The following is a 24,409-nucleotide window of genomic DNA, read 5'->3' on the forward strand; positions in this document are numbered from 1 at the left end:
AGTTAAAGTCAGCAAAGATCTGAGGTTTCTGAATCCCTATCAGCACTCAACAACAAACTCATTGTCCAAGAAGCTCTGTTAAAATTGCTGATAGAGTTTCCGCTGTGATGCAATGGGATGAGTGGTGTCTTGGGAGTGCTGGGACACAGGTTTGATCTCTGGCCCGGCACCAAAGGGTTAAGGATCTGGTGATGCTGCAGCTGCAGCTTAGGTTGTAACTGTGGCCTGGATCTGATCCCTGGCCCAGGAACTCCATATGCTACGGGGCGGCCAAAAATGGGAAAAAAAAAATGCTGATGAAAGAATAAACTCTTTAGTAAAAAGCCTATTAGGAGTAAAGGCAAGTTGGAATTCCCTGGTGGCTCAGCAGGTTAAGGATACAGCATTATCACTGCTGTGGTGTGACCACAATGGGTTAAGGATCTGGTGTTGTCACAGCTGCAGCTTAGGTTGTGACTATGGCTTGGATCTAATCTCTGGCCCAGGAACTTCCCAATGCTGTGAGCAGAGCCAAGAACAACCGCCACCACCACAAATACCAACCAAACAGGCTGTGGCAATAGTTACCTGTAATGGATGGGCTAGAGTTTGACATGTCTGAGCTTGCTCCAAACTTGCGAATAACTGTGTGATAAAATCGTGGGCCAGTGACTTACACTGCCTGATACTGTTTCCTAAACCATAACGTGGAGATAATACGATCCCCGTCTCCCAGGATTGCTGAGAGGATCTGTAGCAACTCTGCCACAGAATATTCATGCAATAGATGGCATGTCTTTCCAGATTACTCCAAAGATAGCCCAAACATCTCAATGGGGCAAAAGAAACACGACTTACCCCTGTATCCCTCAGGTTTGTTTGTGGAGCATGCCCAGAAGAGCATTCTCGTGTTTATTAGTGAAATAACTTCAGGTGCACATAGTGTGTTGCTGTGGAAAGGGATGAAAGGGACATGAGAAGAACTTGCTTACTACAAACTATCAGCAGATAAGATGAGAAAAGAGAAAAAAAAATTCCACCTACCGACAGAACTCATCAGAGTCCTGGTGATCATCTCCATGAAGATAAACCAAAAGAAAGCGGAGTTCCCGTTTGGCATCATTGAGTGCCTGTGAGAAAAAGAAGATTACTAATTATTATAACTGACTTGAACTTTTAATTAGGTTAAGGGTCCTAATGGATACAGCTACGTATTTAGGAAGAAAAGAAATGAAGGAAAAAGCTAAGCAAGGAAACCAGAAAATTGCCAGGCTCCTACCTCACACCCTTGGTATTTCTCCCCCTTTAAAGTTCATGCTAACAAGCTTCGATGAAAAGGTTTTAGTATTGTTAAGATTTAAATTATATCAGGCACATAAAAGTAGACAGGCTGACAGAAAAAGTCTCCCCTGGAAAAAAAAAAAAAAATCACAGAAAAGTCAGCTCTTCCCATAGCCTAAAGGAAGATAAAAACAGGATACTCTGACCTGAAAAGGCAGATGAGAATTTTGCCACTTTCTGGCTATAATATCTTAGTAAAAAAAAAACAAACAAAAAAACCTGCAAAGACAAGCCTGATCCCTGGCTACGTACCAAGTAGGGATGAGGGACTGACGCATCCTAAAGAGCGTGGGGTTTAAAAGATCTTCAAAGACAAGGCTAGTGTCCAAGATTCCTGTGTATGATTTTACATTTGCCAAATCCCAAGCTCATTACAAATCAATTAAGATTTCCTGACTGACCAATGGTGGCCTGCTCTCAGGATCACAGAAAGAGGGGTATGAGAGGTGCCCACCTCATTCACATATGTATCTCTAGCACTGAGCACAACATGTGGCATACAGTATGTGCTTAATGCTTGTTCAGTGGGGTGGGAGCAGCCAGTGAGAAAAAGCTGATATGGGAGAATGACAGCAGGAAGCAAAAGTAAGCAATTTTCTCCTTCTCCAGATAGACCCAGGAATCCTGGAGGCTGCAGAACAGAACGATCTTACATCTGGGCCCACAGTGTTATTTCTACCTTTTTCTCTGGTAAAACTACATATATGTCTAACAGCCACTCCTAATTTTCCTAACTCCTAACAGAACTCCTAATTTTCACCTTCTCCAAGGCCACTAGAATCCAAAGTCTGTGTGGCTTGGGTTGAATGAGATGTGCTGCCTTGAGTCTATGGTCTATGTCCTTATTCAAGTCTGAGCTGGGTCCAAGAAGACTTAGGCTCTGCCTCCTAGGGGCTTATGGTCTGGTATAGGAGATAAGACACGAACAAAACAACTATAAAATAGCGAAGACTGTGAAACGGCTATGGTTATAAGGTAAAACAACAACAACAAAAACCACTATGAAAGTACAAAAGGAAAGATTACTACTTTAGATTGCAAGGCAGGCAGGGTAGGACACAACAATCAGGAAAGGGTACAAACGGAGTGACATGAGCTGTGAAGGATGGGCAAAATTCCAATTAGCAAAAATGTGAGGAAGACATTCCAGAGAGGGAACAGTAAAGCAAAAGCAAAGGCAGAGAAGTGGGAAAGTACAGACCATGTTAAGGAAATGGTTTAGCTTGGAACTAGGGCAAAGAGAAACAAGTTATGCAGGAAAGACCTCAAAAGGAGGTTGGGATTAGAACAAGGAAGGCCCAGTTAAATGGCCTGGTCTTGTCTTTTTTTCACTGCGCCAAGACAGGAACTCCTGGTCTTTTTTTGTGTGTAAACAGTGAAGAGCTTTTTTGGGATTTTGAATAAAAGAATGACATGATCAGTGCTGGGCTATGTTTTCCTTGAGGACAGAGTCATATCAATAAATTGGCATCTATATATGTGGTTTGTGGCACTGACCTGGCTGTACGTTCCCTGGTAGAAGACAGGGTGTGCCCTCCCATATTTCTCTTCAAAAGAGTGCATAAATGAAACAATGTCCCCAACAGGGTCAGTGACCCGGCTGCGAGGGTCAGGTCGTATAAAACGAAGAGCAAACCTGGGAAAGAAGGAATAAATATCACATGAATCAGCTTACTGTAGTTCATATAGAGTGGGCCAGTTTGTAAAGATTCCTATAACAGAGCCACAGGCACGGCAGAAGAGGGAGATAACGGTCTGCAAGTGGACCATCAAACCTGAGAGTATAGTCTGGCTCAAAAGCCACAAAGCAGCAGGTGTTGTATGTACCACTGCCTGTTTAGGCAGAATGCAATCTACTAGGATTATAAATTCCAACACTAGCCTAAACAAATCCTGAGTGCTTTTTGCAGAAAAATAGAGAAATGAAGACACGTATCTGAAAAGATCATGGGTTAGGCTGTGCCCCCAGACTTTTCAAAATGGCACTGTCCAACCCAGTAGTCCCTAGCCACACGTGGCTATCTAAATTAACATGAATATTAATTAAATGAGATATAATTTTTAAAAATTCAGTTCCTCAGTCATACCAGCCATCTTTCAAGTGCTCAACAGCCATGTGTGGAGCGGCTTCCACACTGACAGGGCAGATACAGAACATTTCCATCATCACAGAAGGTTCTATTAGACAGTGCTGCTCTAAAATAGAGCTTAGTCTCTTTCTCATTGTTCTATGTGCCTCTCCCTTTCCTTTCTGTTCTGCTGAGATTTTGAAGTTTTAGTCCACATTCTCAAACTATTAAACTCTGGACAAAACTCCAAATCTAAACTTGCAGTTGTGATTTACTTGCTCTTCGAGGGGCAAGTAAATTCTGCTCAGTGATATATGGTTGATGGCATCCACAGAGGAAGTTATAAAAACATCTAGACAATACTGGCTGAGTTCGAGCCCTGGCAGTTACTGTACTGTAAGGTTAAAGATGGTACCATACATCCATTTCTAAAAAGCCCATCTTATCACATGTGTATAGCACCATTTATTTATCCTTTGGGCTTCCATAGAAGGCAATGGAGCAGAGGCTTGATAAGTCAATGTGCTACATAACATTAAACAAGTTGCTTGGATGATACAGTTGCATTAAAATTAGTAACACATGCCATGCATTCCCCCCCTCAAAAAGCAAATACTCACATACTTAAGGAATTATCAGCATAGAAAAACTGACTAAACTATATCTTCTTTACCAAACCTGGAGCCAATTCTTTATCCCCTTAAAAAGTTTCCCATAGGTACACAATTTCATTTAGAATTTCTCCCGAGTAATCAAATTCATTGACACAAACATTCCAAAGTAAATTAAAAATAAACTGTAAGAATCAGTGTATGTGGGAGAGTGGTTAGAAATCCTTTAGAGATTAATGCTTTGACAAGCTTCCCTGCAATCAACTATTTTAGAATTATCTTATTAATTAGTCTTTTAAGTTTTCAAATTTTGATGAATGAATGGATGGATGATGGTTTTAACTTTTTTGTTTCTGATTACAATATATTTCCATAGCCAACACAATTTAGGACAATCAGTATAAAAAAGAAAGACAGATGTCAACTCAGTCTTCGTTATGATTTTAAAGGTTTTTATAGGACCATTATTAAATAAAACAGTATGGACAGAGTACTAATCTTTTAATTGGTAAACAACAAGAACGCTGCTAAAGCAAGGAAGCAGTAATTTCATAAAATACCAAGTGGCCAAAGTAAAAGGTATTGTCTGACCCTAACACTTCTGCAGTTGCTAGGTCCTTAACCTTCAGGCTCTGCTCCACAGAGCAAGGCAAAGATTAGCCTATATTTAGAGGGGGGGGGTACAAGCTGCCCTGTATGAAAGGCCCAGACAACATGTTCTAACTCTATCTGTTGGCCTAGATGCCCGTAAACATTTTTGTTCTCCATAGTCTAGGTGTGGATTCATCTACTACTTAGCTCCAGACCATACTGCCCAGGTCCAATACGCCAGCAATTTGGCCCCTTGACATTTTCTAGCCTTTCTACAGCTTCCTAAACTGAGCTCTCTGAATGGTTACATGAAGGAAATGAGAAGGTGAAGGTGTGAAGCAAGGGGGTATATGTATGGAAGCTTCCAGTGCCAGTAAACTATAGGCTGCCAGGAAAGAGGGAAATATACAGAAGGTAGTCTAGAATGGTGAAACTGTAATAGGTGGAATCTAGAAAAAGTGGGTAATCTCAGAGAATCTGTTGGGATTAAGAGCTGTAAATCGGTTTATGATAAAGTTACAAGGATTGTGAAGCTAGTAAAGATAGTGGTGGTTGGAAAGTAAGGGTGTGAAGATTAACTAGGGAATGTAGGGGGACAGAGTGGAATAGGGAGGATATGATAAATATAGGTAGACTCATTTGTGAAAATGGTAAGCAAGATTAACTTTAAAAAACTCCTTTTCACAACATGTTATTATGTTTGAAAAACTGCAAATATTTTCAGACTATACGAATACTTCAGGAAAAGTACTCAATCAGATGACAAATTGGCAAGTCAAAGTTGATAAACTTATTTTGGTCTATGTTTCAGCTCCAAAGTCTACCCTGTTGCTACCAACACATAAACACAAAGGTACGTACCTAAATATATCAAGTATTGTATAATAGGTAAACCGGAATGGAAGCATTATCAAGTAATAACCCCATCCAAGCAGCCCCTGAAATTCCAAAAACAAAGTTAGATTACCATCCTCTCAATCCCTAAGACCTTACAAAATCACTAGTTAAGCTTTGCATTCTTTTTTGTCCTTTTCATAAAACTTCCCTCTGTTGTATGTGGTTCCCTCTTCCTGGCTACCTCATCCTTCTTAAAAAACCAACTACCTTTGTTTGACCTCATTTCATCTAATATTGTTATATTTTTCTTTTATCACATAGTTTTTGTATTAAATTTGCTTCAACACTTTTTCTGTTGATATTTACATTAGTTGTCAAATTCAATTGCGAATTTTCCTCCTAAAATCATAAATATTCATTCTCTCCTCTTTAGAGTTAGTACATTAATATATGATACATACAAATAACAAGAAAGAGAACCATTATTGCTACCTTGGACATCTGTAAATAAATGGCAATTATATTAAGCACAATTATAAATCTCCACATAGCTGCTAATCTTAGTAATATTGTTAATTATTATTTTAAAAATGTTGATCACTGCTGCTCTTATTAACTAGCATATATTTAGGACTCTATAGTTTACAAAACATTTTTTTTCTTTTTTTTTAAATAGCCACACCTGTGGCATATGGAAGTTCCAGGGCCAGGGGTTGCATCAAGATCTGCAGCTGCCAGCCTACACCACAGTGTGCAGCAAAGCTGGATCCTCAACCCACTGAGTGAGACCAGAGATTGACCCTGCATCCTCACAGACACTATCTTAGGTTCTTAACCCACTGGCCACAATGGCAACTCCCAAAGCATTTATTTTTTATATGTCATATTATGTTAACCTGAGACCCTCTGTGTCCATGGCCCTCTGTGTCTATGGCTCTGGAACTTCATTAGCAGACATTAGAGTCCCAAACAAAGTCAAGCCCAAAACAAACTGAGGAAACCTGGGCATACAGAAAACTACTCTTTGAGTCATATTATAACTTCTTTAGAAATCTGTGCTTTTCTACTTCAGAATACCCCAAACCAGTTACTTAGAAATATTATTTTTAAAACATTACCAAGTACTCCACAAAAATGTATGATAATGGAGGAAATTCTAACTGTTGCACAGTTGAAGGGAGTATGTTCTTGAAATTCTAAACCCAAGTATAAGAGGTGAGTATAACTCTAAGAACAAGAAAGAGAAACTCTAAAAAATTTCTCTGAAATTCATTATCAGTATAATTTGACCGTGCATAATTTGAAGGGGGAAGAATGTATCTTTATTCATCTCTAGATCCCCAACAGCAAAATACCAAGTACTCTGGAAGATTCTTAAATACCTGCTGAACTTATTAACTGAATCACCTCCATGCTACCAGACCTTTAAGACTAATTTCAAAGATATGGCCAAGGTGCCTATAGAGATTCCAAGTATTTCCCTAGAAGTAGCTTAAAATTAAGTAAAATGAAGCAACAAAGAATTCAGTAAACAGTCTAATTTAAAAGTAGAAGATCTATTAAACATGTAGCAAACATTTTTAGACATGTAAATAAATCACGTTATAAAACAAGGCACAGAAAACTCTTCAAATAATTGGCACAGAAGTAGGGGAAAAAAAGGATAGTTACTATATTGGTTCATTAAGGAGTCAAGAAAAAATAATTAAACCAATAAATCTACCAAGGAGCTAGGTATACCTAACAGGCTTACGTTCTGAATATTTCTTTTGCTCCTATTATACAGAGATCAACACAACCAAGTGAATGAACAAAAAATAAATTCCAGCTATGAAATAACTTGCCCTTGGCTGTGGTCTTGAGACAACATAGCTGTAGATCCTGTGGTCAGCTGTATTAACCTGCAGGGGTCGGGATGGTGGTGGGTTGAAAACACTTGGTACACCCTCTTGCTCATTCAGTCTATCTTGTACAGCAGCCTAAGAAGAAAAGAAGAGTAGCAAAAGCTTCAGTGATGCTCAAATCAACTGAGGAGAGATCACCGGGGAATGTATATTCACGGACTTTTCTTTAACTTGCTGTGGTGCGAGGCAATGTGTGGTGATGACTCCAGGATTCATACACAGTAGAAGAGTCCAAGGAAATTGTCTGGAAGCTCCATTTATATAGCAAGCACACTGCTTTTCAGATGGTACGTGTTATTTAGGGTGGCTGGGATACAAGGTGCTTCACTATACATGCCTAAGGAAAACTATCCACAGAGAATACAACAATGTACACAGTGCCCCCAGAGCTGTGCGATGAAGCAGTCCTGATGGGTGATATTTGATGAAGGGGTTGGCTTTGGAGCAGAGAAACTTAGGTCTGAATCCTAGCTCCAGCACTGAGAAAAGTTGCCTGGCTTTTGTGCCTCAGTTTTCTCATACACAAAATGAAGAAACAATATTTCTCAGGGTTAATTTGAAAATTTAACGAGGTGATCATACATAAAGATTCTAATACAATTCCTGCAGACAGACGATATTCAGTAAAAAACAAAAACAAAAAACAAAACTCGGGAGTTCCCGTCGTGGCGCAGTGGTTAACGAATCTGACTAGGAACCATGAGGTTGTGGGTTCGGTCCCTGCCCTTGCTCAGTGGGTTAACAATCCGGCGTTGCCGTGAGCTGTGGTGTAGGGTGCAGACATGGTTCAGATCCCACGTTGCTGTGGCTCTGGCATAGGCCGGTGGCTACAGCTCTGATTTGACCCCTAGCCTGGGAACCTCCATATGCCGCAGAGCGGCCCAAAGAAATAGCAAAAAAAAGACAAAAAAACAAAAACAAAAACAAAAACAAAACTCAATCCTTTCCTCTGTTCCCCCAGGAATGTCTCAGTGTAGTAAAAAATTTGGCCTTACCCAAAGGGAGATCTGGTCTTTGCCTTGGGCTTCAAGAGATAATGTGTCACACCTGAAAGGAGTGTCTTTGTTAGGGGATCTTAAGATGGTGCTGACCACCCCAGAGAGACCATCCAAGTGATTTAGGCTGGGGACTTTGAACAGTATCAGTCAACCTGGAGACTGAGTTCAATCACACAGGCAACCAGTCAGGTCAATCATGCCTATGTACTGAAGCTCCAGTGAAAACTGGAGCTGAAGCAAGCTTCCCTGGTTGGCAATACTTTGTGCATACTATAACACATCCATGCCAGGAGGGTAACATATTCTGATTCCATGAGAGGAGTATGGTATCTCTGTGTGTGGGACTTAAGACTCCGCCCTATGTGTCTCTTTCTTTAGGTGATTTTAAGCTATATCATTTCTCTGTAATAAACTGTAACTGTGAGTTACAGCAACGTTCAGTGAGCTCTTCTAGTGAATTATCAAACTTGAAGGTACTCTGAGGAATGCTGTGAACTTGCAGTTACTGTCAGAAGTGTGGGTGATCTTTTGGAGGACTTGCGTGCCTGCTAATCTTGACAGGTGGCTTTAAAATTTGCCATATGGAGTTCCTGTCGTGGCTCAGTGGTTAACGAATCCAACTAGGAACCATGAAGTTGAGGGTTCAATCCCTGGCCTTGCTCAGTGGGTTAAGGATCCAGCATTGCCATGAGCTGTGGTGCAGGTTAGACACGGCTTGGATCCCGTATAACTGTGGCTGAGGTGCAGGCTGGCAGCTAAAGCTCCAATTAGACCCCTAGTCTGGGAACCTCCATATGCCCAGGAGTGGCCCAAGAAATGGCAGAAAGACAAAAAATAAAATAAAATAAAATTTGCCATGTGACTAACTTCAGGTAGTGCTCTAGGTTTCATGTTTTTAAGTATTAAAACAATGAAGGAGTTCCTGTCATGGCGCAGCAAAAACGAACCCAACTAGGAACCACGAGGTTGTGAGTTCGATCCCTGGCCTCAGTCAGTGGATTAAGGATCTGGTGTTGCAGTGAGCTGTGATGTAGGTTGCAGACATGGCTCAGATCTGGTGTTGCTGTGGTTCTGGTATAGGCCGGCAGCTACAGCTCCAATTAGACCCGTAGCCTGGGAACCTCCATATGCCACAGGTACGGCCCTAAAAAAGGACAAAAGACAAAAAAACAAAAAAACACAATGCAATGGGGCAAGAACAGCCTTTTGACAAATGGGGCTGGGACAAACGGATATCCACATGCAAAATGATGAAGCTGAACCCCTCAATCACAATATATACATGGAGTCGTGGTTCAGCAGTTAATGAACCTGACAAGTATCCATGAGGACACAGGTTCAATCCCCGGCCTCACTCTGTGGGTTAAGGACCCAGTGTTGCCATGAGCTGTGGTGTAGGTCGCAGACAAGGCTCAGATCTAGCTTGGCTGTGGTATAGGCCGGTGGCAACAGCTCTGATTAGACCCCTAGTGTGGGGGCCTCCATATGCTGCTGGTTCGGCCCTAAAAAGACAAAAGGGAAGTAATTCAAAACACATCAAACACCTAGATGTGAGTGTTGAAATTTATAAACTTCTTTAAAGAAATACTGGTGAAGATCTTTGCGACCTTGATTAGGCAATAGTTTTTCTTTCTTTTCTTTTCTTTTGCTTTTTAGGGCCACATCTGCAGCATATGGAAGTTCCCAAGCTAGGGGTCAATAGGAGCTACAGCTCCTGGGCTACACTACAACCACAGCAACTTGAGATCCGAGCTACATCTGCGACCTACACCACAGGTCAAGGCAACATCAGATTCCCGACCCAATGAGCAAGGCCAGGGATTGAATCCCCATCCTCAAGGACACTAGTCGGATTCATTTCTGATGTACCACAATGGGACTCCAGGCAATGGTTTCTTAAATAAGACACTAAAAAGCAGAAGCAACAAAAGAAAAAAAATAAACAAATGACTTCATCAAAACTGAAAACTTCTGTGCAACAAAGGACACTAGCGAGAAAGCCAAAGACAACCCCATGGAATGAAAGAAAATACTTATAGCTCCTGTATCTGATAAGAGCCTAGCATCTAGGACATATAAAGAACACTTATAACTCATCACTGAAGAGACAAAGAATCCAATTTAAAAATAGGCAAAGGACCTGAATAGACATTTCACTAAAGATAAACAAATGACCAAGTACATAAAAAGATGTACCATGCCATTAGCCATCAGAAAAATGCAAAAATCATGGTATACTACTTCACATCAACCAGAATGACTATAACATAAAGACAGATGTGGAAGTTCCCTTGTGGCACAGTGGGTTAAAGATTTGAGGTTGTCCCCATACCAGTCCAGGTCACTGCTATGGCGAAGGTTCAATCCCTGGTTTGGGAACTTTCATGTGCTACAGGTGTGGCAAAAAAAAAAAAAAAAAAAGAGAGAGAGGGAAAGAAAGAACGGGAGTTCCTGTTGTGGCTCAGTGGTTAACAAATCTGACTAGGAATCACGAGGTTGCAGGTTCAATCCCTGGCCTCCCTCACTGGGTTAAGGATCCGGCGTTGCCGTCAGCTGTGGTGTAGGTTGCAGACGAGGCTTGGATCCCGGGTTGCTGTGGCTCTGGCGTAGGCTGGCGGCTACAGCTCTGATTAGACCCCTAGCCTGGGAACCTCCATATGCCGTGGGAGCAGCCCAAGAAATGGCAAAAAGACAAAAAAAAAAAAAAAAAAAAAGAAAGAAAGAAAGAACAAAAGAAAGAAAGAAAAGATGGATATTACAGGTGTTGGTGAAGATGTGGAAAAACTGAAACCGTCATACATTATTATTGGGAAAGTAAAACAGTGTAGTCTCTTTGGAAAGAGTCTGGCAGTTCTTCAAAGGTTAAACATAATTATCACATGAGTCATCAATTCTACTCCTAGATATACACCCAAAAGAAATGAAAACATATGTACCCATAAATACTTACACACTAATGTCCACTGCAACATTAATGATAAGAACTAAAAATGGAAAACAATTCAAACGTCTATCAACTGATAAATGAATAAACATATTGTGGTGTATTCATTCAAGGAGTATTATTTGATACAAACATACATACATACATATAAAGTACTGATACATACTATGACATGGATAAATCTTAAAATATTACGCTAAGTGAACACGTCAGAAAAAAAGGGTTAAATATTGTCTGACTCCACTTACATAAGGTATCTACAACAGAAAGTGACAGAAAGTAGAACTGTGGTTACTAGAGGCTGTAGGGAGAGGGTAATGGGAAGTAATTGTTTAATGGAGTTCAGAGTTTCAGTTTGAGATCATAAAAAAGTTCTAAAGATGGACAGTGGTAACTGCTGCACAACAATATAAATGTACTTACTGGCACTCTATTGTGATGCCACTTAAAAACAGTTAAAATGGTAAACTACATACTTGGGTGAAGTCAAATTTTCTTCACATACCTCAACTAAAACTATACATCACAAAAGATTAAAGACAGAAGTGGATGTGGAAATCCAGCTGTTTTCTATTAAGTCAGACAAAAAGATTTGCAAACATTTATGTTAAAATGTAATGAGTTTATTACTGCACTAGGCCAGGGATTGAACCTGCACTGCCACATCAACCCAAGCCACAGCAGCAACAACACCAGATCCTTAACCTGCTGGGCCACCGGGAACTCCAAATTTATTATTTTTAAAATGAATTAATAAACTAAGAAAATTTTCAGTTTTAATTTGTAACATGGTAATAAGTATCAATAGATAATAACCCATATAAATAGAAGCTCTTTGGAGGTTCTCAAAATTCTTTTTTTTTTTTCGTCTTTTTGCTATTTCTTGGGCTGCTCCCGCAGCATATGGAGGTTCCCAGGCTAGGGCTCCAATCGGAGCTGTAGCCACCAGCCTATGCCAGAGCCACAGCAACGCAGGATCCGAGCTGTGTCTGCAACCTACACCACAGTTCACGGCAACGCCGGATCGTTAACCCACTGAGCAAGGGCAGGGACTGAACCTGCAACCTTATGGTTCCTGGTGGATTCATTAACCACTGCACCACGATGGGAACTCCCATCAAAATTCTTAAACGTTGGGATTGGCAATATGCACACTGTGGTACATGGAATGATTGGCCAATGGGGACCTGCTGTGTAGCATAGAGAACTCTACCCAGTATTTTGTGATAATCTATTCAGGAAAAGATTCTGAAAGAGAATGGATGTGAGAACACGTATAACTTAATCACTGTCACATACTTGAAATTATCACAGCACTGTAAATCAACCATACTTCGATAAAACTAAAAAAAAAAATCTTAAATGTTAAAGAATGACACCAAAAAATTTGAGAACCTCTGGTTTATCTGGGGAAAAATATACACCTTTTTAGACATGCGCAAAAGTATCTGGAAAAAAAAAAAGCACAAAAAATTGTTGATACTGTTGTTAGGGGTACAGAACTGAGAAACAGTAGCAGGGAAGTGATTTCAATGAGATTTTCCTCATATTTCATTTTAGGTTTTGTTTGAACTTTTAAAACTAAAGTTATTTTTAGGTACTTTATGTATAGTTTTTACAAGTTACTAAAATAGACTAAAGGTTTAGAAAAATGTTAAATGGCATAATCCCATTTGTATAACAAGAAAATTATATATAAATCTTAACACCATATAGATAAACATAAATAGTCTAAAAGGATGATACACACTAAAATTTAATACTAGCTATCGATGAAATGATGGGATTAAGGATGAACGTTTTCATCTTTATAATTTTTGGAATTCTTTGCCTGTGTGGGTGCACACATGTGCATGGGTATTTTTGCAACAAATTTTTAATATCTGTGTAAGTCGTTTTCATGTTATAGGATATTTGATATTATATCAGATTAACTATAAACCAATATATAAACAAAGAAGAGGCAGCAATAGTAGGAAACAATTGCAATTTAAAGTAAAATGCATCATCCTGATGCTTTATTAACAAATGATACTTTTTTTTTTTCCGCTTTTTTTAGGGCTACACCTGTGGCAAATGGAGATTCCCAGGGGGTTGAATCGGAGCTGTAGCTACCAGCCTACACCACAGCCACAGTCACGCCAGATCTGAGCTGCAACCTACACCACAGCTCATGGCAAGGCCAGATCCTTAACCCACTGAGCAAGGCCAGGGAGCAAACCTGCAGCCTCATGGATGCTAGTCAGATTCGTTAACCTCTGAGCCACAAGGGAAACTCCCCAAAAGATATTTCTTTACAAGAAAGTTCTAATAGCCACGTTTTCATATGTCTAACAAAAGTTAGAATGTTTCCCCACCAAATAAACATAGAACTTATTAGTGCATCTTATTTGAACTACATACTGCCTTTCCATAGCATGAAGAAAGCATTCTCTTTTTTTTTCCTTTTAAGGGCTGCACCCACAGCATGTGGAAGTTCCCAGGCTAGGGGTCAAATTGGAGCTGTAGCTATTGGCATACTCCATAGCCACAGCAATATCAGATCCAAGACACATCTGTGACCTACAAAGCAGTCTTTGGCAATGCTAGATCCTTAACCCACTGAGTGAAGCCAGGGATTGAAACAACATCCTCGTGGGCATTAGTCAGGTTCTTAACCTGCAGTGCCACAACAGGAACTACAAATTTATTCTTAAAGACCAAATAGTCATAAATTTGAAAAAAACCTATTGAGAGAAGAAGATTCCTGCTGTGGAAGAAAAACAAAACAAAACATTCCTTTGAGATCCATTATTAGAAAAGGGAAGAAAAATAAGCTCAGAATGAATCTTTTCATATACCTCTATGTTCCAGTTATGCTGTTCCAAGGTATGGCGACACTGATCCATAGATTCTATGCCAGTCAGATCCTGAAAGATAAAAACAATAAGTTACTTAGGGGAAAACCAATCGTACATATGTTTTTAGCTCTAATAGAATATTTATGAATACTGCTGAGAAAACACACTGAAGTGTTAAAGGCAGATGTTTCAGTACAATAAAACCTCACTATTCAGATTCATTCAGTAATTACAGATATTACTTCTCATACAAGAAAAAAAATGGAAACTTCTTGTCTTTTAAAACTTCAAGGCTTTCAATTAAGATTACATGATTAAAATAAATATTCTCTCAAATTCAAGTTTAAAAAATTAAAGATTTCTTCAACTGCTGTGTCCAGCAAAATATTTTTTAACGCTTAATATCTATTCTATTTATAATACATAATATAATACAGGTTTCCTGCAAAATAAAATGCTTTTCATTAACTTACCTCATTTTACCTATTGGCACATAAATATAATAGCTTATAATATAAACTGTGTAAAACTTTTTATTAAGTGTCTATGGAGTTCCTTGTGGCTCAGTGGATTAAGGATCTGGTGGTGTCACTGGAGTGGCTCAGGTTGCTGCTGTGGCATGGGTTTTACTCTGTTTATGCTTCTTCTCTCGCTCTTCTTCCATCCCCTCTAAATGTAGAAATTTCCCTACAGAAGTGTCCTTGGTTTTTGCTTCTTCCTAGAAAACTCATTTGATCCTCAGCCTTCAAAGTCACTTTCTACTCAAATGATTTCTAATTTCTGTATCCACCACCTCTTCTGAAGTTTAGCAGCACATTTCCACCTAGATATGGCATGAGTACCTCAAACGCCTCATTTAAAACCACTCTGTGGGAGCTCCTGTTGTGGCTCATTGGTAACCAACCTGACTAGCATCCAGGAGGATGTGGGTTCAATCCCTGGCCTCACTCAGTGGGTTCACTATCTGGCGTTGCTGTGAGCTGTGGTGTAGGCTGGCAGTTGCAGCTCTGATTTGACCCCTAGCCTTGGAACTTCCAATGCTGCACATTCCACCCTAAAAAGCACTAAATAAATAAAATCACTGTATGTGTTAATGACATACCACCTTCCAAATTGTACAGGCAAAGATGATATGTGGAACCTCAGCCTCATCCTTGAGTACTCTATCTCTTGACCTACATACACACTTCATTAGTAATCAAGTTCTGTTTTCTTTTTTTGGCAATACCTGCAATATGTGGAAGTTCCCAGACCAGGGACTGAACCCATGCCATAGCAGCAACCCAAGCTGCTGCAATAACAATGCTGGATACTTAACCCACTGAGCCACCAGGGAACTCCCTGTTTTCTGTATAATATCTTTCTATATAATATCTTTTCTCTATAATACCTCATATTTATGTTATAGATATTATAACCCCATTTCTATTCCTACAGCTGGCATCTTTAACCAAGCTTTTATGACACCTCAAGTGACCTGTCAAAATAATTAATCTCTCTCTCTCCTTCCAACTCTTCTCTCCTTCCCCCATATACTCTTACCTTTTTTTATGTGTGCTTTTTTTCTTTTTCCTTTTTAGGGCTGTACCCACAGCGTATGGAAGTTCCCAGGCTAGGGCTCAAATCAGAGCTACAGCTGCTGGCCTACACCACAGCCACAGCAACTTGGGATCCAAGCCACATCTGCAACCTACACCACAGCTCACGGCAATGCCGGATCCCCGACCCACTGATCGGGGCCAGGATTGAACCCGCATCCTCATGGATATGAGTTGGATTCATTTCTGCTGCACCACAATGGGAACTCCTATGTGTGTGTATAAAAGTTACTTCTCTGCTCAAAACTTTTCAGTTGACTGGATAATAAATTCCAAAATCCTTAGGCTGGCATTCGAGTGTTCCTATAATGTGGCCCCAACCTGGTTTTCTACATTATTTTTTATTTCCCTTTAGATGTCCAATACTCAACAAATTTAAAAGTTGATGTGTATATTAAATACTAGAATTTCCACAGAGCTAAATCCTAGCTTCAAAGTTTAATACAAAAGTCAAATCCGGAGTTCCCGTCGTGGCGCAGTGGTTAACGAATCTGACTAGGAACCATGAGGTTGCGGGTTCGGTCCCTGACCTTGCTCAGTGGGTTAACAATCCGGCGTTGCCGTGAGCTGTGGTGTAGGTTGCAGACGCGGCTCGGATCCTGCGTTGCTGTGGCTCTGGCGTAGGCCAGTGGCTACAGCTCCGATTAGATCCCTAGCCTGGGAACCTCCATATGCCGCAGGAGCAGCCCAAAGAAATAGCAAAAAAAAAAAAAAAAAAAAAAAGCCAAATCCACCCATCCATCCTTTCATGCAACATGTTTATTGCTATTGTCTATTCTGTTTATTATTTACTATGTCCAGGGATAAGTTCATCTGGACATAGTAAGTAATACACAGAACAGAAACTGTATATTACGTACATTCATCAAGAAACTGCTTTTTTTTTTTTTTTTTTTTTGTCTTTTTGCCATTTCTTGGGCCGCTCCCTCAACATGTGGACGTACCCAGGCTAGGGGTCGAATCAGAGCTATAGCCACCGGCCTACGCCAGAGCCCCAGCAACGCGGGATCCGAGCCGCGTCTGCGACCTACACCACAGCTCACAGTAACGCTGGATCGTTAACCCACTGAGCAAGGCCAGGGATCGAACCCGCAACCTCATGGTTCTTAGTCGGATTCGCTAATCACTGCACCACAACGGGAACTCCAAGAAACTGCTCTTAATAACTAGAAAGCAACAAGAAAAAAGAGAATGATCTCAACCTGACAAGAATGTGGTAACATGCACTACTAAGTAAGGAGCCTGAAATTCTTGCTTTGGTTCTATACCCTGTGATCAGAAACCAGATGCATTTTAATTCCGAATTCTAGTTTCCTTTATGTGCAACATGTGGGATTTAATATAGATTGGCTATCCTTTCCATAGCCTAAAAGAACAAAACAAAAAATGAAGTTTACATTCTTTAGGTATGCAGTTGTTTCCTTTTTTTAGAGGTTTTTTGGTTTTGGTCTTTTTAGGGCCGCACTCATAGCATATGGAGGGTCCCAGGCTAGGGGTCAAATCAGAGCCACAGTCACTGGCCTACGCCACAGTCACAGACAGCAACATGAGATCCGAGCCGCATCTGCGACCTACACCACAGCTCACACCAATGCTGGATCCTTAACCCACTGAGCGAGGCCAGGAATCAAACCCTCATCCTCATGGATGCTAGTCAGGTCCGCTACTTTTTTTTTTTTTGCCATGCCCATGGCATGTGCAAGTTTCCAGGCCAGAGATCAAACCCATGCCACAGCAGTGACAACACCAAATCCTTAACCTGATGAGTCACCAGGGAACTCTCTGTAATTGTTTATTTTAAAAAATAGTATATAAATTTTCCTAATAATATTTTTATGTTTAAAATACTGTAAAACCTTCAATTCTGAAATTAGAAAGCTCTGTTAGGAACTCTAGAGATCTATAAAGATCTATGGCTTTGATAGCTCTGCCAATTTAGATTTTGGCTTCCAACAACCTCTTATCAGCTTGGCTATTGTATTCTGGCTTGTAATAGGCTCCCCTTTAACTTCTGATTTCCTCATAGCCCACTACAGAGAACTGAGATGTCCAGCGTTTCACCCCCTCTCTATATTCTCTTTAAGAACTGGACTTTACCTTTATTTTCTCAGGGTGTGAATGACTATTCTGTCTTATGCACCTATAATTTTCTACTATTATCACTATTTACACTCATTCTACTGCCTTATCAGAGAATAAGGCTCCTAAAGAGCAGTGTACACAGTAAAGCCTTAAAAGACTGCAGAAAAAGTTAGTCCAAGTTAAAAAGACCTTTTAGTAACAACTTCAATAATCCTAGCTATTAAGTGAAACCCTCTATACATTTTTACCAAAACTCACTGCACATTAATACCTTGGTTTTGTTTTTGTTTTTTTTTTGGTCTTTTTGCCTTTTTCTGGGGCCACTCCTGTGGCACATGGAGGTTCCCAGGCTAGGGGTCTAATCGGAGCTGTAGCCATCGGCCTATGCCAGAGCCACAGCAACGTGGGACCCAAGCCACATCTGCGACCTACATAATAGCTCACGGCAATGCTGGATCCTTAATCCACTGAACAAGGCCAGGGATCGAACCCGCAACCTCATGGTTTCTAGTAGGATTCGTTAACGACTGAGCCATGACAGGAACTCCTACCTTGGCATTTTTATTACATTCCAAATGTTCTGACTAGATGCTAAGCTGATTTAAAAATACAAATTTGCAGAATCTTCCTGGAGATCAGTAAGTCAGAGATAGAGCCAAGGAATCAGTGCATTTTTCTGAAAGCTCCTTAGCTGATACTAATGCACAGCCAGGCTTGGAAATCCATGATACTGTACAATTCTACACGGGGCCACGAATTTTAAGTCATTTATTAAACCTAATTTGCAAGCAAAACCCTTTTGTAAATAGTGAATCAGGGTAAACCAGAAACCCAACTGAACAAGTCTGCTTTCAATCACTACTGATGAATATTAAAAATAGACACTAGAAATAAGCTAGGACAGGACTGTTCATTCATATATCAACAAATATTCACTGATCCAGTATTTCAGATCTCTGGGATATAGACAAAGTCCCTGCTCTTACTTAGTTTGTATTCTATTAGAGGGAGACTGGCCAAAACAAATCACATACACAGAGGAAATTAAAAAAAAAAAAAAAAAACTTAATCTAGACAATTCCTTAGGATTGGGTGCTCAAGGAAGGTCTCTCCAAGGAGATAATAATCTGCAAACATCTGAATAAATATAAGGGTCCAGCTATGGGGAAATATGTGAGAAGAGTATTCCAGGCAGAACAATGCAAAAACTCTGAGACAAAAGGATTTATTACACTAAGAATTTGTTAAAATCCACAGAATTTTACAGCAGAGTGGAACCTTTATGTATATAAAATAAAAAAATAATTTAGAAGGTCAGGAAATCCCAGAATGGAATTCAGACTATAACAAAAGAATCTAATTGTATTAAAGATATATGGGGAGTTCCCATTGTGGCTCAGCAGGTTAAGAACCTGACCTGTACCTACAAGGATGTGGGTTCAATCCCTGGCCTCACTCAGTGGGTTAAGGATCTGGTGTTGCTGCAAGCTGTAGCAGAGGCTGCAGATGTGGCTCAGATCCCATGCTGCTATAGCTGTGGTCTAGGGCGGCAGCTGCAGCTCCAATTTGACCCCTAGCCCAGGAACTTCCATATGTCGTAGGAGTGGCCCTGAAAAGAAAAAAAAAAAAAAAAAAAAAAAGATATATGAAACCAACTCACTAAAGGAGTTGTGGCGGGATGAAAGGTGATGATCTAAATAACTCTGGAAATGAGTGGAATCTGTAAGACTAAAGGCAAAAGGAACTGCATACAAGCACTATGCTCTACTGGAAAGAGTTGTTTCACACGTGGGTAATGTGTTAGTTTTGAAGCCACTCTATGTACATATACTGGAATTGGAACAATTAAGTAAATAGATGGTAAGAGCCAGTTTTCTCACTGCTCAAGTGGGAAGTTACAGACAATCAAGGGGAGATGGCAAGAATGATCCCTGTGGTAATGGATGAGAGATGCAAACATTTGAATCAACTCATGGTTAAGTTTAATATAGACAGATGGTTGCATACAGAACTAATTAACTTAGTATATGCCCAGGCATGTCCTTGCTTTGTCAGCTGAGAGGGCCTAGAAGCAACAACACACACCCCAATAACAAGCACACACAATGCCCACATTTGGGTTTCTGATATTGTTCTCCAATAAAAGCAACCAGATTCTTTGGAGAAATGGCTAATTCTAGGACTGGAATAGAAAACACACAAGATGAGCCTGGAGAATCTTGTAATTCCAGAAATTAAGATAATGCTCAAAACTCCCCACAATGATGTGGGTATATCAAAATGATACTGGAATCAAATGAAAGAGCTCCCAGGGGTCAAAGCTGGTACAAATTGAGCAACAAAATAAAGCAGTGACAGATTATAATCCAAAGTACAAAATAAACATCCATGAGTCCATATTGCTAGAAATACATGACAGAATAAATGGGGAGAACAGACAAACATCCTATACAGAATTTCAAATAATTATGTAGACAGGAGGTCCTGCTGTGCCACTTTGGCAGCATTTCTGCACACCAGGACACAGGTTCGATCCCTGGCCCAGCACAGTGAATTAAAGGATCCCGCATTGCTGTAGCTGTGGCGAAGGCCAGCGGCTACAGCTCCTATTTGACACCTAGCCTGGGAATTTCCATGTGCTGTGGGTGCAGCCCTAAAAAGACAAAAAAAAAAAAGGTAATAATTTTGGTACATTAATTGTGACAGACTGACCAAACTAGTAATGTGAGATGTTAATAGGGAACACACAGTGAAGGTAGGTATATGAGAAGTCTGCATACTATTTTTGCAAGTTTTCTATAAATCTAAATCTATTCTAAAATGATTTAAAAAACAGAAAAGTAAAACTGGGGACACAGCTGAGACAGAACAAATTTAGCAAGGTGGTAGATAAGGTCTGGGAAGTAGACAAGGGAGAAGGCGCTCATCTAGGGCAGTTTCTCAACCTTGTCTGCATCTTAGAGGGGAATCTACAATTATTTAGACTCCCCTCCCCAAGCAATTTAATCAGCTTCTCTGAATATGCAGCTTAAGCAGAGGGAAGGAGCTTGCAGGTGATTCTAATGTCCAGCCAGGACCCAGAATCACTAACCCAGAGCCTTAATTCTAAGTTCAGCAGGAGTGTCATGATCATACGCAGATTTTTTTTAAAATGTTATTTTGGCTACTGTGTGAAGAATTAATTGCAGAGGGTATGAAAGAGAGCAAGGCACAGCAAGGAGACTATATAGGAATCCAAGGGAAAGAAATGCTGGTTTAGGACTGGAAGGCAGCAGTGAAGAGGGAAAGAAGACAGAACTAGGGTTATACTGTCAATGTAGAGCCAAAAAGACTGGATAATATGTGCAAGTGAAGAGAAATATAATGAGATAGATTCATAAGTGAATGGGATGATAGTGTCATTTACTAAGAATGAGGAAAACTGGAGTTCCCATTGTAGCACAGCAGAAACAAATCTGACTAGTAACCATGAGGTTGCAGGTTCGATCCCTGGCCTCACTCAGTGGCTTAAGGATCCAGTGTTGCCATGAGCTGTGGTGTAGGTTGCAAACTTGGTTTGGATCTGGAGTTGCTGGCGGTGGTGTAGGCTCGCAGCTAGAGCTCCAATTTGACCCCTAGCCTGGGAACCTCCATATGCAAGAGTTGGGCCCTAAAAAAACAAAAACATAAAGAATGAAGAAAAGTATTGAAATAATTCTGCTTATCTTAGTGAGAAAAATTTATATCTGGTAAAGAGTGTTTTGAAAAACTAGGGGGGAAAGTGGAACCAGGCTACCAAAGATGAATGCACTCTCACTTATTATATCATGATGCTAAATGCATCGTGTGGGAACAGATCTCTTGACCTCAGTGATAGCCAGTAGGATGGCTAGTGATCCCAAAGGTCAAAATAAAAACCATGCCAAACTCATCTGCCACTCATTGTCTGAAAATAGTTGTACTCACAACCTGGACACAGGTTGGCTACCTGGGTTTTCTGTTTTATACTTTTTAAAACCTAGTATGAATTAGGTTAAGAAAGTTTAAACACTAGAGAAAGATGGGACGGGGGAAGGGGAAGTTTCTCTCTGGTCACAACTACTATTAATACAATTGGTTTAACATTTTAGTATATTTCCTTCTAGTTCCCCACACTCCAAGAAACAGATTAGAGTTTTGATTCAATCTCCTTTCCAAACTTAAAAAACAAACAAACAGGAGTTCCTGTCGTGGCTCAGTGGTTAACGAATCCTACCAGGAACCATGAGGTTGCAGGTTCGATCCCTGGACTTGCTCAGTGGGTTAAGGATCTGGTATTGCCATGAACTATGATGTAGGTTGCAAATGCGGCTCGGACCCCCTGAGTTGCTGTGACTGTGGCATAGGCCAGCGGCTATAGCTCCAATTAGAACCTAGCCTCGGAACCTCCATATGCTATGGGAACAGCCCCAGAAAAGACAGACAAACAAACAAACAAAAACCAAAAGAAAAAAAACAACAACAAAAAAAACTCCAAAAAATATCTAGGGGAAAAAAACACCAAAAAACATCTAGGGGGAACTGATTGATGCGCTTTGCTTCTCCCTTCCAGACTTGATAAATATCCAAACACCTCTGCTTTTTGATCTTCCTAGGACTCTTCCATTGTTTTTTCTCCTGGGGTGGGAACCAATTGTTCCAACCCACTCTTTCCACTAACCAGCCCCACCTTTCACATCATTTCGTACAGTAAAGTTTGGGGAGACTCCGCTCTGCTAGATGTGCACAAATTTGAGCACTCTTATTTACTATACCAAATACTCCCTTATGCATTATTAGCCTTTGTAACTATTTTAATGGTTTTATATATATATAATATTCAAATTGCCTAAAACAATTTACATATAGATGTTACAACTGCTTCTGATTTTCTGCTATTAAAATATGAACATTTCTAAACCTGTTAAACTATTTTTTTTTTTTTAAGGGCCACAGTTGTGGCATATGGAAATTCCCAGGCTAGGGGTCAAATCAGAGCTACAGCTGCCAGCCTACACCAAGCCTACACCATAACCACAGCAACACAGGATCCAAGCCACGTCTGCGACCTACACCACAGCTCACAGCAACGCCAGATCCTTAACACACTGAGTAAGGCCAGGGATCAAACCCTCAACTTCACGGCTCCTAGTCTGATTCGTTTCCACTGCCCAACAACAGGAACTCCGTAAACCTGTTAAACTTTCTCCGTATTTAGGATTTTTCTCCTTAGGATCCAGTTAAACTTATGGGCCAAAGAATACACATATTTTTAAGTTCTTGGTATATATATGCCCTTCAAAAGGACTATTCCAATAGGGTAGGGCTGGTTTCACTGGGTAGGGCTGATTTCAATGTGAATCAAAAGCTAAATATGTCTCAAGCCAATAGCCATTTCAGTACCAATTAAATTTTGCAATGCCAGCTTTGTTCAAAAGGAAAGAATAAAAGGAAAGAATACTGCAGTTTTGGCTGGAGACACTACACACACACACACACACACATTGCTTTTTAGGGCCGTGCTTGTTGCATATGGAAGCTCCTAGCCCCCCCCCCCACACACACACACATTGCTTTTTAGGGCCACGCTTGTTGCATATGGAAGCTCCCAGGCTAGGGGTCAAATCAGAACTACAGCTGCCAGCCTACCAGCCACATCAACAAAGGATCCAAGCCACTTCTTCGACCTACACCACAGCTCATGGCAACTCTGGATCCTCGACCCACTGAGTGAGGCTAGGGATTGAACCCTCATCCTCATGGATACTCACTGGGTTCACTACCTCTGAGTCACGATGGGAACTCCCTATAATTCTCTTTTAAAAGAAACTTTCTTTTGGAGTTCCCGCCGTGGCTCAGTGGTTAACTAATCTGACTAGGAACCATGACGTTGCGGGTTCGATCCCTGGCCTTGCTCAGTGGGTTAAGGATCTGGCATTGCTGTGAGCTGTGGTAAAGGCTGCAGATGCGGCTGGGATCTGGCATTGCTGTAGGCCGGTGGCTACAGGTCTGATTAGACCCCTAGCCTGGGAACCACCATATGCTGTGGGTGCGGCCCCAGAAAAGACAAAAAGACAAATAAAATAAAATAAACAAAATAAATAAATAAATAAATCTCACTTTATAAAAAAAAAAAAGAAAAACTTTCTTTTGAGAATCCATTTATTTCTATATCCCCAAAACCCAGTGCAGTGACTTACCACACTAAAATGTTTGAATCCTCCCCTCATGCCAATGATCAACTTTATTTCTCTCTAGTTTTGAAATACTGTTCTTATTATCACTCATTTATTCCTACTCTGTGTAAGGAATTATTTTCCTCAACAATCTTATGAGACAGATATTGCCATCGTGGCCATATCAGTAGAGAACATTGAGACTCTTTAAAAAGAATTATGTGGAAGGCACTCCACACTAATTCAGGTACATAGTAAGCGCTCGATAAAGGTTAGATAAATCTGCAATCTCTCCTCACTGGATTGCTTTTTAGAACTTTGGTTTACACTCAGATCTCCAGACATCCAAGGTGACTTGAGTGGCACTAGACAAAACAACTTCAATGTATAGTTTGGCACCTCCTCTTCCCTCTAATTTCTCAGGGCAAATGTCTTCCACAAA

The 24,409-nt window shown here is 40.4% G+C and overlaps 1 protein-coding gene across 5 annotated transcripts in view; it reads right to left on the reverse strand.

Moving 5' to 3' along the window:
* The window catches only part of FAF2 (Fas associated factor family member 2), a 52,376-nt gene that overhangs the window by 15,885 nt on the left and 12,082 nt on the right, over positions 1–24,409 (reverse strand). For 4 of the 5 annotated variants that reach the window (XM_003123660.5, XM_005661467.4, XM_085013785.1 and 1 more), the window contains 6 exons: positions 14,115–14,183; positions 7,273–7,407; positions 5,453–5,529; positions 2,818–2,956; positions 1,024–1,109; positions 838–929 (listed from right to left, as the gene is read on the reverse strand). In XM_003123660.5, coding sequence (XP_003123708.1) covers positions 838–929; positions 1,024–1,109; positions 2,818–2,956; positions 5,453–5,529; positions 7,273–7,407; positions 14,115–14,183 — 598 coding nt within the window. Of the gene's footprint in view, positions 1–260; positions 930–1,023; positions 1,110–2,817; positions 2,957–5,452; positions 5,530–7,272; positions 7,408–14,114; positions 14,184–24,409 lie in introns of all 5 variants that reach the window. The other variant, XR_014838012.1, reaches the window with a different exon arrangement.

The sequence above is a fragment of the Sus scrofa genome, chromosome 2, assembly GCF_054392235.1.
Source record: "Sus scrofa isolate SSC_HxYL_T2T_F1_AM1 chromosome 2, Sscrofa_HxYL_maternal_Yorkshire_Landrace_v2.0, whole genome shotgun sequence".
NCBI lineage: Eukaryota > Metazoa > Chordata > Mammalia > Artiodactyla > Suidae > Sus > Sus scrofa.